Raw genomic sequence first — 18,269 nt, forward strand, 5'->3', positions numbered from 1 at the left:
ACCATAAGATATCTTTTTTAGCTTGAATGAGAGTGTTGAGATTATATAGAGGTTTGAGAAGATAGTATTTTTCCTCTCCTTATTTTCTTGTTTACATTTGGTTTTCTTGTTTCCCTAACTAGTGCACAAACTTTAGCAAGTAATATAGCCCTCGTGTGTATGTACAATTGTTCTAACCATTCAATAATGCACAAGAACAATTATTCTTCCCACCTCAACAATATGATTCAACTTAGACAAGTCCACCTTTTAATAGGCGTTTGACTTTAAACTATTCAGTGCTCATTGGAGCAAGCCCAATTTCATGAAAGAATAAAACAAACTACAATTTCCAACTCTTAAGACAAAGAAGCTATTATTGTAACAATAGATTAATAGAATACCTATATAATTTAGGCCAATGTTATTAACATCTTGAAAGGTATTGTGTGTTTTTTAATAATTTAATGTTACTATATCTTATTTTGGTATTTTAGAAACTACACAATTTTTTAATGATGTTATCATCAACTTTAAAATTTCATCTACTTTCTCTACCAACTGAATTATTTCACATGTAGACAGTTCAATATACATACCTTTGCAATCAATATACAAAACTGAAAAGTCTGAGGAGTAATATGTAAATCCCACTTTCTAGCAAGGCGCAGGATTGCTTTTGCAGCAGCTAATTTAATATGAGCCTTATCATTTTCACTACATGTAGTAAATACAACAAAATTTATAAGCAAGCTTAAAACATAAATTGAACACTTCAATGTAGAGAGAGACAGAGAGAGAGAGAGAGTAATGATAAAAATAATCAAAAACATAACTTAATTAATCACTATTCACTACAACAATAATCAACTACTAATTGATTTAGCATACAATTTCGAAGTTGATTATTATGAAGTCCTTAGCATGTGAATCTCATTCTACATGAACCAGCTGAACTGCACTAGGTTTTAGGAATCTAAAAGATATAATATTGATGTTTATTAAACAAGAGAGGAACAAAATATGACGTTGGATAAACACAAAAAGCAAGTCAAGAATAATACCTAAATTTATTTGGTACAACAGCATAAAAGTTCAAGCCTATGACTTTCTCAAGCTACACAAAGCTCTGACCGTTATGACTTTCTATATTTGTAAGTAAACAAATTGAAAACAAGAAAGTCTCAGTGATGCATAGCATTAGTGTACCCAAACAAAAAAGTCTCAGTGATGCATAGCATCAGTGAAAACAAACAAAAAAGAATTGGCCTTCAGAAAATGAAGAAAAAAGCATTAGTGTACCCAAAGGTAATGCATACAAAAAATTGGCCTACAGAAATATAGAAGCTATACCAGGAGCTAGCAGTTGTATTGACGAAATAATCACTTTCTCGTAGCATTCTTGACAAAATTTCCATCAATCCATTAATACTACGCTCAACATGACTCCCTTCATAATGCAAAGAAATCTTCACAAGAGCTTTCAGCCAATAAATCTGCAAAATCAAGGTCGAAACTAACATCATGGAATGTGTCAAAAATCATATCTATGTAAATAGTGATTCTTTGAAACATTGTATAACTATTTTCTTGGAATTCAAAGTGATAGTATCCTTATTTAATTATTCTCTCATCATAAATAAATATGGATATGAGATTATATCCACAATTCAGTAAACTATTTATGATATTAGAACTAAGTATCCAAGATCCAAGAGAACCATAAAGTGTTGATTGAGCGAAAAGGTGCAACAACTATTCATGTTACAAGTAGAAACAAAAAGAGTCAAGAGTATTTGATTGAGTTTTCAGCAATGGAAAGTTATCCATCTGGGGATCAAGCTTATCAAGATAGTTCTACAAACCCATATTCTCTAGATTTGTGGACATCACAACAATAACCAAACTATAAACATGATGGACATCATTGGAACAGATTTTTCTTGACCTTGGTCCAAACCTCAGCATTTGAGAACACGATATTAAAATTGAAGGCTACGGGATATAGAAAACCAAAGAATAAGATGTGTCAAATCGTTACAAACAAACTCAATCCTTGTTGTCAATATCTGAAACAAGGGTGATAAGGTGATCGACAAGCTTTGATTGTGGAAATACATTAAGACAACAACTTCCCAAGTACGGTAAGAGATTCCACACCGACTAAAGATACTATCAAATTATTGTATATAAGTGAATGCAAACCTCACTTTAAAACCTAGTTTTGTAAAATTAAGTTAGGCTTAAAGTTTAATTTCTAAGATGGTATCAAACTCTGCACTAGTAATATTTATTAGACTTATCATGTTACCAGCCATCTCACCACCTGCAAATATATAGTGTCACGTTGGAGATGTTGAGTCATGGACACAAGGGGGTATATAGAGATCCCACATAAACTAGAGTTGTGGACAAATTATACTATAATGGAGTGCAAACCTCACCTCACAGACCGATTTCGTAAGGTTAAGTTAAGCCTAAACCAACACGTAATAAGATGGTAACCGAATCTATCCTAACAAGATTTGTTGGATCTATTGTGTCTTCTATTATCGAGTTGTTAACCCACAAACACTGTCAAAAAAAAATCGACGATGGTGAAAATTGGTGGAGTTTTACCTTGCCACCACAACGTGGTAGTGGGGATGTGAGTTTTTCATGATTGCCCATCCAATGACTTTGGGTCTCAAAATGGCATCACAGAACAGACATGGCAAAAGCTGCAAAGTGGCAGCACAGCACCCATTTGAAATGAAGGAGTTGCAGCAGGCACTCATGGAAAACAAAGGAGAAGAAGCCTCAGGTCCACATGACCCAAGGCAGTGAAACCCTAATCTTCTCTCTTATTTTCCCAGCAGAAGTCAACCCAAGTGTTTTTTTCTTTTAAAGAAAATGAGTAGGCCCATACAAACAAACATTACACCAAAATATTGACCAAGGTCACCCTACCCACAATGAACCAACAACCTCCTCCGTTATTGTGCAATTCTGCTGACTGCAAGTCCATCCACCCTACCATTGAACCAACAACCCCATTCGTTATGTTTTGTTGTTTCAAGTTTTGAACTTGAAATTTCTATTTTCGAATTTGACTTTGTTGTTATTTGAATTTATGGAAATGATATTATTATTAATTACTTTTGTCTTTCATTAACTTTTCATTACAATTATATTTTCGAATTTGACTTTTGTCTTTATATTATCTATATGTATATGTTGTATTTTTTATATATGTTTTAGAGATATCGCGTTAATTATGTTTGGTTACCATATATACTTGTATAACTCTATTAAAAATACATTCACCCTATGTGTATTTTAGACACAAGGAAGATTAACCCTATACAGTTCTTTCACAATATTCAACATTATGTATATGTACAAGTTGTATTTTTTTTCATATTATGTATATGTATATATTTATAAAAGAAACATGGCATACGACAGATTAGAAAAAATATTTATATATTCAGATGAGAACTTTGTAATCAAATGAAGTACTGATTCCTCATACTAACCTTTAACTGACAAAAATCACTACATTGAGCAGTATCATGAAAGGATGTCGCACAATGACCATCATCCAAATGCTCCATCTAATCAAAATATGCAACTTATTCCATAAACAATTCAAACAGATAATATATTCTTCCACGATATCAACAGTGCTCTGGCAGAATAAATAAATTAAACAAGCAAGACAATTTATTATTAAATTCAAGTACTTGAATGATCTTCTGGAATATATATGACGTGATCTCTTCAACTTGAGTTTCAAAATTGGAAACATATTGTGTAATGCATCCCAAAGATTGCAAAATAGTAGGGACATTCCGCTCACTATATAAGGAATCAATTAGCTCCTGGGCACATACAGAAAAAAACAGAAAAGGGATAATGTTAATTATCAGTGCTAAGAAGCAAATCACCTACTAGTAACAAATAGCTTGAAGTTATTATTGTCAATAGACAAATTCAAATATGCTCATGGAGCAGTCTGAGCTTTCACAAATCAACCAACATGCAAATAGGTTTGTATGGTAACAGGTGTAGCTTCAATTCGCTAGTAGCCACTACTAGCCATAAGAAGGAAACAAAGCTTTTACTCAACTCCGAACCTAAAGCTTTTACAACAATCAAATCAAAGTTGAAGCATAGGTGACTATAGACAAGGGCTTTTAGACAAAAACTAGGTCAATTTTGCTCATTTTAAAGTGGCGACCGTACAATTCTGAACGCCCCGGCCAGGCGACCTCAACGCCGCTAGAATCGTCACCATCGAAGCATCAACGCTCCCTGACGCGCCCTTTGAAGCCGCGCCTCTTCCAGTTCCTCCATGGCGTCTTTTGCTGCCTCTTCCAGTTCTGAAATCTCTTCTAGTGTGTCTAACCCGTCCATCTACACTAACTATGTTAATGTACACTTATCCATTGACAAGTTAATTGGCCCTAATTATGCCAAATGGTCATCAGACGTCCGATTTAGCTTAAGAGTCAGAGGTATCTTGATTATCTTGCCCCGAAAGCACCTACTCTCACTCTTGCTGAGGAGGACTGTTAGGAAACCATTGATGCTCAATTACGTGTGGTTCTCAAGGGTACTCTTGATCCTTCGTTAAAGCAACTTTTTGGTTCCTACGAAACATGTGCTCAAATCTGGGAGCATGCCAAGTTATTATACACCAATGATACTCAACGTCTCTATGGTGTCTGTTCTAAATTTGCAGATCTTATTTTCTCTAAACATCAAGACTCTGACTGATTATATGGGTAAAATTCATTTTGTTGTTTTTCATGAGTTCAATGAGTTATTGCCTCCTTCCCCTGATCCTGCTACGGAGATCGAGCAATGCTCAAAGTTCTTCATCCTTGGAGCATTACACGGGCTTGTTGATAAATATTCACATATTCGTGATCAAATTTTGGGTTCCCCGGTTGTCTCCACCTTGGCTTCAACCTGCTCTACTCTTTTGCAGTGTACCACAACAACCCAACACTGATACACCTGCTTCTGTTGATGATTCTTCTGCTTGGCATCTCACCGTGATGACCGGACTCGCCTTTGTAAATAGGGAAAAGGGCATCCTAAGTGTGAACATTGTGGTAAGCTCGGTCACAAGATTGACAAGTGTTATGCATTACATGAGTGTGAAGATTGTGGCAAGCCAGGTCAAAAGATTGACAAGTGTTATGCATTGCATGGTCGTCCTGCTTGCTCTGCTGCAGCTGTTCAAACCAACCTTTCCCCACCTTCGTCTACTTGAGATCCTCCTTCTTCTGTTTCATCCGATACACCTGCTATGTTCAACAAATTTCTCAAAAGGTATAAGGATCAACAGTCTTCTAGTTCCACTGCATTTGTCGCTCACACAGGTACATATTTTGTTGGTCTGACTCGATCTTCTTCTTCTGGTCCTTGGGTTTTTGATTCAGGAACCACTGATCATATTACTGGTAACAAATCTTTGTTATCTTCTTTATCCTCTCCTAATCCTTTACCTTCTGTTACACTTGTTGATGGTTCTAGAGTCTCATCTCATGGTGTTGACACTGTTAAACTTTTTCCTTCTTTAACCATGGATAATGTTCTTTATGTTCCTGGGTCTCCTTTTAACTTGTTGTCCATCAGTCGTCTAACTCGTTCTCTTGATTGTGTTGTTTCTTTTACCAACAATTTTGTGTGTTTACAGGACCGGAGTTCAAAACAGTCTCATGGTCTTTATCATCTATGTCCCTCTACACGCGTTGGTGCAGTTATTGAGTCTCCCTCTCTTCTTCATGTTCAGTTAGGTCATCCAAGCCTTGCCCAGTTATAACAGCTTGTCTTTGCCTTGTCCAAGTTATCTCGTTTGGTGTGAGTCGTGTCAATTAGGCAAGCATAGTCGTACTCCTTTCCTCGTAGTGTCACATGTGATGCTTCGTCCCCTTTTGCCTTGGTTCACTCAAACATTTGGGGTCCTAGCCGCGCTAAGTCTACTTTAGGTTTTCAATATTTTTTTATTTTCATTGATGATTATTCCAGATGTACTTGGTTATTTTTAATGAAACATCGTTCGAAATTATTTCATATCTTTCAATCTTTTTTTAATGAAATTAAAACTCAGTTAGGTATTTCTATTAGAGTTTTGCACAATGATAATGGTCGTGAATATCTTTCTCATTCTTTTAAACAATTTATGGCTTCTCACGATATTCTGCATCAAACTTCTTGTGGTTATACCCCTCAATAAAATGGTGTAGCTGAACGTAAAAATAGACATCTTATTGAAACAACTCGCACTCTTTTAATTCATGGAGAGGTTCCTGAACATTTTTGGGGTGATGCTATTCTTACTGCCTGTTATCTCATTAATCTCATGTCTTCTTCGGTTTTAAAGAATAGCATATCTCATTCCATTTTATTCCCTCATGAACCTCTTCATTCCTTACCTCTAAGAGTTTTCGGGTCTACATGTTTTGTTCATAATTTCAGTCCTGGTCTTGAGAAGCTTTCTCCTAGATCACATAAGTGTGTTTCCCTGGGGTTTACAAGATAACAAAAAGGATACAAATGTTTTTCTCCTTTTCTTAACCGTTATTTTGTTTTTGCAGATGTCACCTTTGATGAGTTCTCCCTTTATTTTAAGAGTCAATCTTCACCTCTGACTCCATCCAATCGTGACAACTCTCCTAGTACCTTTAATGTTCCTATTATTTGTGACCTTGTTATTGTGTCATCTTCACCATCGACTTCTGCTCCACAGTCAGCTTCTCCTCCACCACTTCTTCAGATATATAGTCGCCGAAAACGATCACAACCACCACCACGTGACTCCACTCAACTGCCAACTACTCTGTCTCCTCCGGCTCTGACACCTAAGTTTGACCTTCCCATTGTCCTCCGAAAAGGTATGCGTTCTACCCGTAATTCCTCTCCTTATTATATTGCTTTGAGTTATCAACGATTGTCATTACCTTTTTATACATGTCTTTCCTCTCTTTCTTCTGTGACCATTCCAAAAACTGTCTGTGAAGCTTTTAGCCCATCCTAGTTGGCGTCAGGCCATGACAGATGAACTAAGTGCTCTTCATAACAGTGGAACTTGGGAACTGGTCCCGTTACCGTCTGAGAAAATCTGTTGTTGGTTGCAGGTGGGTGTTTGCTATCAAAGTTGGACCTGATGGTACTATTGATCACCTCAAAGCTCGTCTTGTGGCTAAAGGTTATACTCAAACTTTTGGGTTGGATTATGGAGATACCTTTTCCCCTTTGACAAAGATGGCTTTCGTTGTTTATTTATCGCCACGACTGCTCTTCAACAATGGCCTCTTTATCAACTGGATGTTAAAAATGCTTTCCTCAATGGTGATTTGCAAGAAGAAATCTATATAGAGCAACCTCCTGGGTTTGTTGCTCAAGGGGAGTCTTCTGGGATGATATGTCGTCTTCGCAAATCCCAATATGGCCTAAAACAATCTCCTAGGGCCTGGTTTGGAAAGTTTAACAATGTTGTTCAGCAATTTGGTATGACTCGGTGTGAAGCAGGTCATTCTGTCTTTTATCAACACTCGAGTGCTGGATGTGTTTACTTGATAGTATATGTTGATCACATCATTCTTACAGGGAGTAACAACCATGGCATCTGTCAGTTGACACAACATCTCTCTCATCATTTTCAGACCAAGATCTTGGCAAACTAAAATATTTCTTGGGTATTGTGGTGGCACAGTCCAATGATGGTATTGTTATCTCAGAGAAAGTATGTCATGGATATTCTAGAGGAAACTAGGTTGGTGAGTTCAAAGTCTGTGGATACACCCATGGATCCCAATACTAAACTTCTACCAAATTAGGGGGAGCTTATATCTGATCCTAAGCAGTATAGAAGATTGGTTGGGAAATTGAATTATCTTACTGTTACTCGTCCTAACATTTCTTTTGCAGTCAGTGTGGTAAGCCAATTTCTTAATTCCCCATGTGAAGATCATTAGAATGCATTCATTCGTATCTTGAAGTATATTAAAAGATCCCCTGGAAAAGGATTGTTATATAGTTCTAATAACCATACAACAGTGTTTGCTATTTAGATGCTGATTGGGCAGGATCTCCTTCTGATAAAGGATCTACATCTGGGTATTGTGTCTCCATTGGTGGTAACTTGATCTCTTGGAAAAGCAAGAAACAAAGTGTTGTAGCAAGATCTAGTGCAGAAGCAGAATATAGAGTCATGGCTTCAGCCACTTGTGAGCTTGTTTAGCTTAAGCAGTTGCTCAAAGAGTTACAGTTTGGAGACGTTAATCAAATGACACTTATTTGTGACAATCAAGTTGCTCTTCATATCAGTTCTAATCCTGTCTTTCATGAGAGGACTAAACATATTAAGATTGATTGTCATTTCATTCGAGAAAAGATTATGTCTGGAGACATCAAAACTGAGTTTGTTAACTCAAGTGATCAGTTAGCAGATATTTTCACTAAATCTTTACGAGGACCAAGAATTAGTTATATTTGTAACAAACTTGGTACATACGATTTGTATGCACCAGCTTGAGTGGGAGTGTTAAGATATCTTTAATATCTTATTTTCTGTTTCTATTATTATTATTTTTCATATGTATTTTGGGCTTTAGCCCATATGTTCTTTATTATAAATACAGTCCCTATGTGTATTTTCTACACAAGGAAGATTAATCTCAATCCCTATTTTCTCTATATTCAATAATAACAAATATATAATTGGAAGTGGCATTCAAAATAAAACTTATACCTCAAACAACTTTCTAAAAAGTGACTGTTCGGAGCATAAAGCAACAATTGCAGACCCCGCAAATTTAGCCTGTCCGCGTGTTCCTTCCAAGCAAATTCCCCTTAAAAATGGATAAATATCACTGCATATAGAAAACACGGGGAAACTAAATTAGGAAGGCAGTCAAATATTAGTCTACTTTTACTCAGAAGGGTTAGTTCAAAGCTGACATTTCTCCAACTAAAAGCAAAATTTCATCTCAACTCTAAAAATTTACTACCTTAAATCACAAAAATAAATTCATAAACCATTTAGTCAACTTTACATTTAGAACATTTAGAACAACCGACAACATGAATGCGAAGTATCTACAAATTAATGTCTCCAAATGTCAAAACTGTGTTGCTCATTATGTATTTAAGGAAGTTTTTTATTTTATCCTTGTTATATTTTTATTCTTTATTATAGGTGTATCTTGCTATTAAAACTACGATTATGTATTTAAAATAATTCCATAACTACAAGAATTTGTTTCCCAAGATTTAGCTTTCTATATTTACTAAAATAAACAGCAAACTCGTGCATTTATAGGTCCAATGACCTTATTATTGAAATACAGGACAATAATATTATTCTTTCTAAATTGAGACAAAGCCACATGCCATCAGTTGCATCAGAAGTCCGGAAAAATGGCCTTTCTTTTTCACATGAAAAGAAGTTGCAGATAAAACTTTTAAACGTCCAAAAATGACTCTTTCATAAAAAATCTTTCAAATTAAAACAAAACACATATAGATGCTATACAAGTATTCATTGAAATAGTAGCAACAATGGTAGTTTTTGTTAAAGCAGACTTTCTAGTGTGTAATTCTGTTGGGAACATTCAGCATACATAGTTTACCTATGATTGAAAGACATATGACAGCCTGCCTTTGCCATAACTTCAATCAGCTTGTCATTAACAGGACTTTTCTGTTCCAACAACAATAAGAACTGCTTTTCCGAGCCTTTCAGCATAGAAGGGAAATATCGAACAATAGCCTGATTCAAATAAAACAGTGGCAAGATTTATCAAGTAATTCAAATTAAAGACTACTGCTTGAATCCTACAAACAAATAGGTTTGCTTCAATTTGACTTTAATAGTAAAAATATTCTAAAATTCCTAGGGTCATAAATCACTTCGTATTCAAAAAGCTGCTGTACTTTTGAATTAATTACTTTGACATAGAGACAACATTGATAAAGAAAACACTCAAAAACCATTCCTGAAACCTGATGGCTTAAGCTTTTGCACTATATACATTCATTCATGAGGTATCTAAATTCCTTTGATCACATTTTCATTCATCATCACTATAAATTTACAATGAACATATAAGCAGACACATCAAATCCTAAAAACAAATAAAAAATCCAAACCCTATCATCTATGATTACTTATTCTTCAAGCTTGAAAATATTTCATGTGAAGGGGTGAAACAAACATATCATGATTTAAACCTCCTTCCTATTGCATAAGCTTCTAGGACAAGTAAAAGCTAGAGAGTCTCATCAGAACTGGGCACGTGGGTTAAATGCACCTATACTGACAGCAATGAGCGTTGGTGCATGGCAGATCTTTTGACGAGATGCTAGCATGGGGCCCACCATTGTCCCCAGAAACAGTGGTGGCTTGCAAACAGCAACAGCTCATCCTTGCTTCGCTGTGCAGAAATAAGCTCCTTAGATCAGGAGCTTTGATTATCTTAAACTACTCAAAGGCACAAGAAATAATTGTATAATTTTATTGATAACAATCACACAAATTACATTCTCAACTCCTCACTTTGTAACTACCAATATCTCTAAAATAAGCAAACAAAATGTGCTTAAATAAACAAGATTCTAAAGATATTTTATCTTAATCAATACAGAGATCATTAAGAAATTTTTATCTAAGTAAACCACTATTTACAACAATTCCTCTCCAACTCCCTGCCTTCTCTGATGCAGATTGGGTCTCTGACCTCTATGACAAACAATCAACCTCTACGTCCTACAACTTTTTCATACCAAACCTCATCTCTTGGTGGTCTTGAAAACAAACCATTGTTGACCATTGTTGTCAGACTCAACAATGAAGTTGAGTGCCACAGCCTTGCAAGCCATTGTTACGGAAATATCATAAAGTCATCGTTGCAATAAACTCATAATCCCATTCTTCATGCTAAAACAAAGAACATGGAGCTAGAACTCTTCTTTCTCAAATAAAAGGTTGTTAAAAACAGTTAGAAGGTTCTACATTCTTAGAAAGTGGACTTTAAGTTTAATTCAACATTACAAAACTAGCTTGTAAAATAAGATTTGTACTCACTTATATATTATAATTTGAGCATGTTAGATATATTACATATCTTTATCTTCTATCTTTTGTTATTATTCTTTATTTTGTATATTGGGCTTAGTCCATGTCTCCTTTATTATAGATACATTACCCTATGTGTATTTTTACACATGAGGGAGATTAATCTCAAACTTATTTTCACTATATTCAATAGAGCATATCTATAGTCAATGAGGGATCTCCAACAAACCCCTCAAGTCAAGGACATTGAGCGTAGTATAGAGGAAGGCTCAATAGGAAGTGGCATATAGGTCTAACAAATCTCACTAGGGTAGGTATCAATAAGCTCTAATAATATCTTATACTATGTAAGAAACTAAAGAATTATTTTATTGACAATAAACAAGCCAATTACATTTTCATTATCTCTATTTGAAATAATCAAATTCTTTAAAGCAAGGAAACAAAAATATGTTGAAATATATAGAAAGATTATAAAGATAGTTTTTCTTAATTATTAAAGAAATATTGAGAATATTTTTATCCTAATAATCTATTTACAACATATGCATTCCCTCTCTAAAAGAGTGTGTTAATATTCTCACAAATGTTTTCGCAACTTGTTTTAATATCTTAGAGATAAGTTGCAATCATCTCCTAGTCCTGCTTAGCCACCTACAGCTTGAGGACGGGTGTTAGATTATGATAGGATGTGGTCAAGTTGGGTGTCCAAGTGCTTATTCTAAGTCTGCCGTATTGTATCTTTTTCCTTCCTGGCAATTAATCTATTCAGTTAGTCTGTTAGGTTTTGCTATAGTTCAACTGTAACATAACCCTTTGTACATGTCATTATGTACTCCTATAACACTACATCATACAATATATTAATTCAACTTCTCTTCTTTTCTATATTTCCTTCTTTTGTCTAGCATCTAACAATAAATTCTTACCATTGGAAAGTGATTCCAAATGTTCACTCAAATGCATAATTCAAATAACATACTTCCAAAAGCCTTTTTTGTATAATTTCAAGCAAAATACAACCAAAGCATTCCAACCTCAAAGTAACCAAGGTAAATTCCCGTGACCCTAAAAATATAAGGCATACATGTTAAAACATTCATCTTTAACATTCACTCTTGCACCCATACACAATTCTTTCGTTCTATTATTTTCACAACCCAAAATGCATGGATGTGGTTAATCTAAGTTCACAAGCGCTTATTCTGAACCAGCTATATTGTATCTTTTCATTATTGTCAATTAGTCTATTCAGCAAGCCTATTAGGTTTCTGTTACAGTTCAGTTGCAACTGAACCCTTGGTATGCCTTTATGTACTCTTATAACACTGTACCATAAAATACAATAATACAATTTTTCTGATCTTCAATCCTTCCTCCTTTTCTCTAAAATCTAGGACAAAGTAAATTCCTCAATGAAAAGATACTAATGTAGCATCAAAAGTTCAGTCATATGCATAGTTCAAATAAAATACTTCCAAAAGCCTTTTTGCACAATAAAATACAACAAAAAACAAAAGCATTTGAACCCCAAATAACCAAGGCATTCATGTTAAATGATTCATGCTTTGGCATTCATTCTTGAACCAATTGACCATATATTCTCTTCTATTATTGTCATCACTAAAAATAAATAAAAGTTAAGTACTCAAAATAAATGTAGAAGCTACCTTGCTGCTATTTAAAACTTTGCCTGTTAGAATTATGACTTAACTGTAAATACCACGTCATGAACATCATGTCAACTATTCTGTAGCAGGGTCTATTTTGTACCATTGTTTACGTAAAAACTTCTTCTAGAATGCCTCACTAGTCATTATCACAATCTTTTGATTTGAACACTCTAGTGCCAAATTCCATTTTCATGCAGGAGGATCGAATGATTTATCCCTTTTGTCTTCACCAGCAGAAAAAGAAAAAATAGAACTAACTATATAAAGGAAAGTGTATGAAAATCCACAAAGAAGCGTTTTGTTACCAGCAGAAAATTTGCAGAAGAATCCTCCAAAGTCCTATTTTCATTTTCATTATTGGTAAGATAATCTAAGATGCATCTGACATGCTCTGAGCTGAAAATGTTGGATGAACATTTGGAGAATAGTGGACGTAAAAACTCGTAAGTTGGATTGCTGTCTCCAATCATTGCCAGATGTTTATCCTGCAAGCAAAAATATACAAAAAGGAGACATAAAATGGGGAATATGGATGGTTATACAAAAACAAAAATAACTACATACAGAATACTAAGAATAAACATGTACATAGAGAACATGGCACAAGATGTATAGAAAAGTTAGAGAAACTTGACACATGAAAACTATCCTTACATATTCTAGAATACAGAGTGATTAAACATATATTATAATGTCTCCAAATGCAATTCAACAAGAGCACTCACAAATCATAGTCATGCAAAACTCCAAAAGCTTAATCATTACATAAGTCACTTACTATTAGAGAGAAAAATGAGGTTACTGGGGGCAGAGCAATAAAAATAAATTATGGGAATCTCAACTCTTAATCCAACAAAACTAATTCACTTGCAATCACAAGAGAACCGTGTAGGGTATGACTACTTGTACAGAAGTGTTAACACTTCCCTATTCACAAGGCCATAAAAGGCACGACATTGAACTAAAAAACTCATTCAAACTACTGATACAGAATATTGTGTGCTTAAGTGGAACTAAACACCATACTTTCATAGTTTGCCCAATCGTGGTGAAGGCTTGTTCCTCCAACAATTTTTCAAGTAACTGAAACACACTATTATCTTTAATTTGGTTTAACTTATGCAGACACTCTTCAGCTTTGTGAGAATCCGGGAAGAATGCTGCCATTTTTGTAAACATGCTATCAATCTTCTTCTGCATTTCTTCAAGACAAATATCCTGAAAAAAGTTACCAAGCTCCATTGTTATCAAGCTAGCAAATCACAGGTGGAACACATAAAATGACCGTATGTTATGCTGATTCCATCATACAATTTTCTTAACTATTAATTACCAATTGGGGAAAAGATAGTGATGTACTTTCGGTAAAAAAATTAGATTAAAATTCAATGAATAAATTTAACACACAAGATGAGCAATTTGTCATTGTTGAAATTCAATCATATGCACATGTTGAACCTTTATTATACCTCGAGAGTTGTGACTCTCCCACTATAAAGAGAACCATCGCAAAATAGTTCCATGTTGGCTAAAAATATGATCAGAATATTCTTTATATGGTTAGGGAAATCCACCTCCCTTAGGCTAGTTGTAAAAAGTAAATATGGCTCTATTTGGTCGTAATATCATAATAAAGTCTTTCCGATAGATAGGTAATCATATAGTTACTGTTAGATAACTTGTTTCAGATAATATTTTAAACAGGGAAGACAACTTGCAAACAAACGAGTACTCCAATCGATCTAAACATAAAGTTGGGAAGTGTAGAAGAGGATATTGTAGTAGACAAAGAAATGTATAAAAGACTTGTTGGTAGACTTATTTACTTATATCAAACTAGGCTAGACATCGCTTTTGTTATGAATCTAGTAAGCCAATTTATGCACCAACCAAAGGAGGCTCATTTACAAGAAGCTCTTAAAATGTTTAGTATTTAAAAGGAACTCCAGAAAGAGGAATTTTATTTAACCAAACAAGAGTGCAAGTCTTGAAGCATATATAGATGCAGACTATGCAAGGTCAGTTGTGGATAGGAGATCAACTATTGGATATTGCACCTTCCTTGGTGGAAACCTAGTGACATAGAGAAGCAAAAAACATGTAGTAGCCAAATCAAGTGCTAAAGCAAAATTTTGAGCAATGGTCTAAGGAATATGTGAACTTTAGTGGTTGAAGATTATATTGGAAGCCCTGAAGATAAAGTGGGATGAACTTATGAGGTTTTATTGTAATAAAAAAATTGCGACTAGTATAGCCCATAACCTAGTGCAGCATGACAAAACTGAACATCTTGAGATGGACAGACATTTTATGAAGGAAAAGCTAGACGGTGCTTGATTTGCATCCCATATATGTCAACTCAAAATCAACTTAAAGACATACTCACCAAAGTGTTGAAATGCATTAACTTGGAAAGAATTATATCCAAGCTGGGAATGGGGAACACTTACTCACCAACTTGAGGGAAGTGTCAAAACCATGTTACTCATTATGTATTTTAGGAAGTTTCTTATATTATCCTGGTTATAAGTTTATTCTTGATTACAGGCCTATCTTGTTATTAATACTAGGATTATGTACTTAAAAACAATCCCATAATTACAGGAATTTATTTTCTCAGAATTAGCTCTCTATATTTCCTAAAATAACTAGCAGGTTCATATATTTATAATTCCAACGGTCTTATTATTGAAATATAGAAGAAATATATTATTCTATCTAAATTTGAGAGTTACCGCCAAATCAATCACTCTAAAATTACAAGTGGCCTGCCTCTACTCAATTTCAAAAATTATTATAGTAACAAACCCTCTGTTTTCTACTCCCCAATCTATCACTCTTAGATTACAAGAAGCAAGCCTTGGTCTCTACCCACTCCTCATTAATAATTAGCTTGATTTTATGTATTCCATATTATCAGCAATATATTAACAACTTAATCAAGAATTTCACTTATTTCTATCCAACAAAAAACACACTATAAAAGGTGACCTTGTTATGAAATAATGCACCGACTTTTATTTTTACCTTCATTTTCTTCTTCGTAGCCAAATAGTTTTTCATTTCATTTTGGAACCTGAAAAGAATGGCGCAATTTGTAAACAATACTCTGTTTTGATCCTGTTCATAGCGTGTTGATATTGGTACCTTCTCTTTTGAGCCAAAATAGTATTGAACGCCTTTTCATGAGGAAAATTGAAAAGAGAAAACATGTGTATCCAATGGTTTGTCCTTTCTTCAATAGGAAGATCTTCTGGGAATAGATCATCAGCAAGAACAAATTCCAAGTTCTGGAACCTGAAATTTAATGAAAAATAACCCTTACTTCTAACAAGAAAACTCTAATTTTGAATCAACTAGCAATCTTGAATTCCTAAACTTACCTGAACTCCTTACAATCTTTATCATAGCACAGCAACATAATTTTACAAGGAATCTCTTCAAAGTGATTACTAATTTTCATGCTACCTTCGTAACATTTCTTGCAGTAATCACGATATACCCTTACCAACTTTTGCAAGGCACTCTTTCTAACAGTTATCTGTAAAAGCATTATAATCAAATGTTTGGAATTCTGTATTGTCACTATTTTTTCCTTCAGCAAGCAAACAAAATTCAACAACACATGCCTTTATATCCCGGAGTCTTTCAGAAACATGAGATAGTAATTTGGATGAAACAAGTTTCAGGTTTGAACTAAAAATATCACAGGCAACAAACACTGCTTGCTTTCTCACTTGTTCATCAGAGTCTAATAATCTATCTTCAACAGAAGCTGTTCAGTTGGACGAAATTATCAGGACATTGAATATTGAATACGAAACCATCAATGAAGAACATTTATCAAAGAGCTTACTCATAATTTCACGTGATTCTGTGCCATCATAGGGATTTGCTAAATAGAAAACTTTAGCACATTGTAGAGCACTAATCCTAACATCCACAGATTTATCAGAAAATCTTTTCAAAAACTCCACAAAAAGATCAGGATACTTCTGAGCAACACGATGTTGAAGTGCAAAAAGCTTCCCCACCAAATTCACAGCTTTTATCCGAACATCAACCTCATCAGCCTATAAAGTAAAATGCAAATACAGTCAAAGAAAGCAATACATTTAAAAAAGAAAAACAGAATGCGCATTTAGAAAATAAAGGAACCAATTTCAAACAACTAGTTTCATCTTATGCAAAATTCAAAATATTAATTAAAGGTGTGTACCGATAATTCTTTAATTAAACTTGGGATGACAGACAGAAGCATCTCAGGCGCACACTCGAAAACTTTTGAGAAAATTTCATAGTAATATTGTTTAAGCCCACTGCCCATAGCATCTCTGTCGTGTATACAAGAAACTAGAAACCCACAAGCTAGGAGGTTTAGCTCATCCTCTTGCGCACAAGTTTTGATGACTGATGCAGCAAGGTTTTCAGCAGCAAAATTTCCATCCTGCCATTCAGCTGCTGGAGTTAGATTTTGAAACAGTTTGGCTTCATTTCAGATAGAGAAGTGCTTTTCAAACCCAAAACATCTGAATAGACAAAACAAAAACTCAAAATATCTAAACGTGACTATTACTACATAATTATGAATGATGATACTCTCAGCAATTAAAGAGAAAATCAAATTGCTCAAATAATTTGCATCAGACCTTACAAACAAAAGCAAACCAAATTAGAAGCTTTAAACATAAAATACACTAGGTAAGTTGACTAAACAAAACAATGAAGCACAGTGTTTTCTGGAAAATAGTCATATTTTAGTGGAAAAAAAAGGGAATAAATGAAATTGCATCACACTCAGTATTTGATTTTTAATTACAAAGCTCATTTATTTATTTCCATGAAAAAAGATTAGAAAATACATATATTAACTAAGAATAAAAGAATTAAAAAAATCATACCCCTTTTTGCTTAACAAGATTTAGTAAAACCACTCCTAATAGTTGCTGAAAAGCCTCTTCACTCTCATACAAAATGTTTATCATTATAGAAGTCATGGCACTAATGAGAAGCTGTTCATCTCTGCAAAAAGGGTGAAGTGGGTTAGGTGTCATTAATTCTACCAATAAATCAACAATCAAATCGGATAGCATATTTCTGCAATTATTAAGGAATTGTTGCTCAAGAAATTACAAACTACAACCACCAAAGTCCCACCAACTGTTGTATTACATAACTTAAACATTTAGGACAAATGGATGATATAAATAATCCTTTATAAGCTAAAAACTTAACAGTGTCCTTTATAATCTAAAATAAGCTAATACAATTTTTCCCCAATTAGATAATAAGCCCAGAAAAGTAAAGTGACCAAACACAAAGAGGGAGGAGATTGATCTCAAGTTCAACCTCACAACTGAGAAGAAAATATTGAACATCTCAAGAACTAGGTCAAGGCAGTTAATCTCCAGCATTATCACACAACACTTTAGTTGAGCCATTATCTCCAATACTTTAACCCTTTTTGAAAAGAATGGACTTGCAGTATCAGCCAGATCCTCAAACAAATTAATGATGAGTTTAAATACATCCTGAAATAAAAATAC

General features: G+C 34.3%; 1 protein-coding gene across 8 annotated transcripts in view; it reads right to left on the bottom strand.

Moving 5' to 3' along the window:
- The window catches only part of LOC114194339 (ARM repeat superfamily protein), a 32,500-nt gene that overhangs the window by 13,235 nt on the left and 996 nt on the right, over nt 1–18,269 (bottom strand). For all 8 annotated transcript variants that reach the window (XR_014984096.1, XR_014984094.1, XR_014984092.1 and 5 more), the window contains exons 3-18: nt 18,073–18,254; nt 17,625–17,745; nt 16,943–17,170; nt 16,580–16,796; nt 16,353–16,498; nt 16,107–16,264; nt 15,871–16,020; nt 15,751–15,799; nt 13,750–13,941; nt 13,029–13,208; nt 9,606–9,745; nt 8,726–8,846; nt 3,705–3,842; nt 3,498–3,575; nt 1,333–1,475; nt 579–696 (exon numbers count right to left, since the gene is read on the bottom strand). Coding sequence is in view for 2 of the 8 variants with exons in the window: in XM_085665488.1 (XP_085521614.1) it covers nt 579–696; nt 1,333–1,475; nt 3,498–3,575; nt 3,705–3,842; nt 8,726–8,846; nt 9,606–9,745; nt 13,029–13,208; nt 13,750–13,941; nt 15,751–15,799; nt 15,871–16,020; nt 16,107–16,264; nt 16,353–16,498; nt 16,580–16,796; nt 16,943–17,170; nt 17,625–17,745; nt 18,073–18,254 (2,361 nt within the window). In the remaining 6 variants the exon portion in view is untranslated. The remainder of the gene's footprint in view (nt 1–578; nt 697–1,332; nt 1,476–3,497; nt 3,576–3,704; nt 3,843–8,725; nt 8,847–9,605; nt 9,746–13,028; nt 13,209–13,749; nt 13,942–15,750; nt 15,800–15,870; nt 16,021–16,106; nt 16,265–16,352; nt 16,499–16,579; nt 16,797–16,942; nt 17,171–17,624; nt 17,746–18,072; nt 18,255–18,269) is intronic.

Source organism: Vigna unguiculata, chromosome 8, assembly GCF_037176805.1.
Source record: "Vigna unguiculata cultivar grain cowpea cultivar isolate G323 ecotype 2 chromosome 8, ASM3717680v1, whole genome shotgun sequence".
Lineage (NCBI taxonomy): Eukaryota > Viridiplantae > Streptophyta > Magnoliopsida > Fabales > Fabaceae > Vigna > Vigna unguiculata.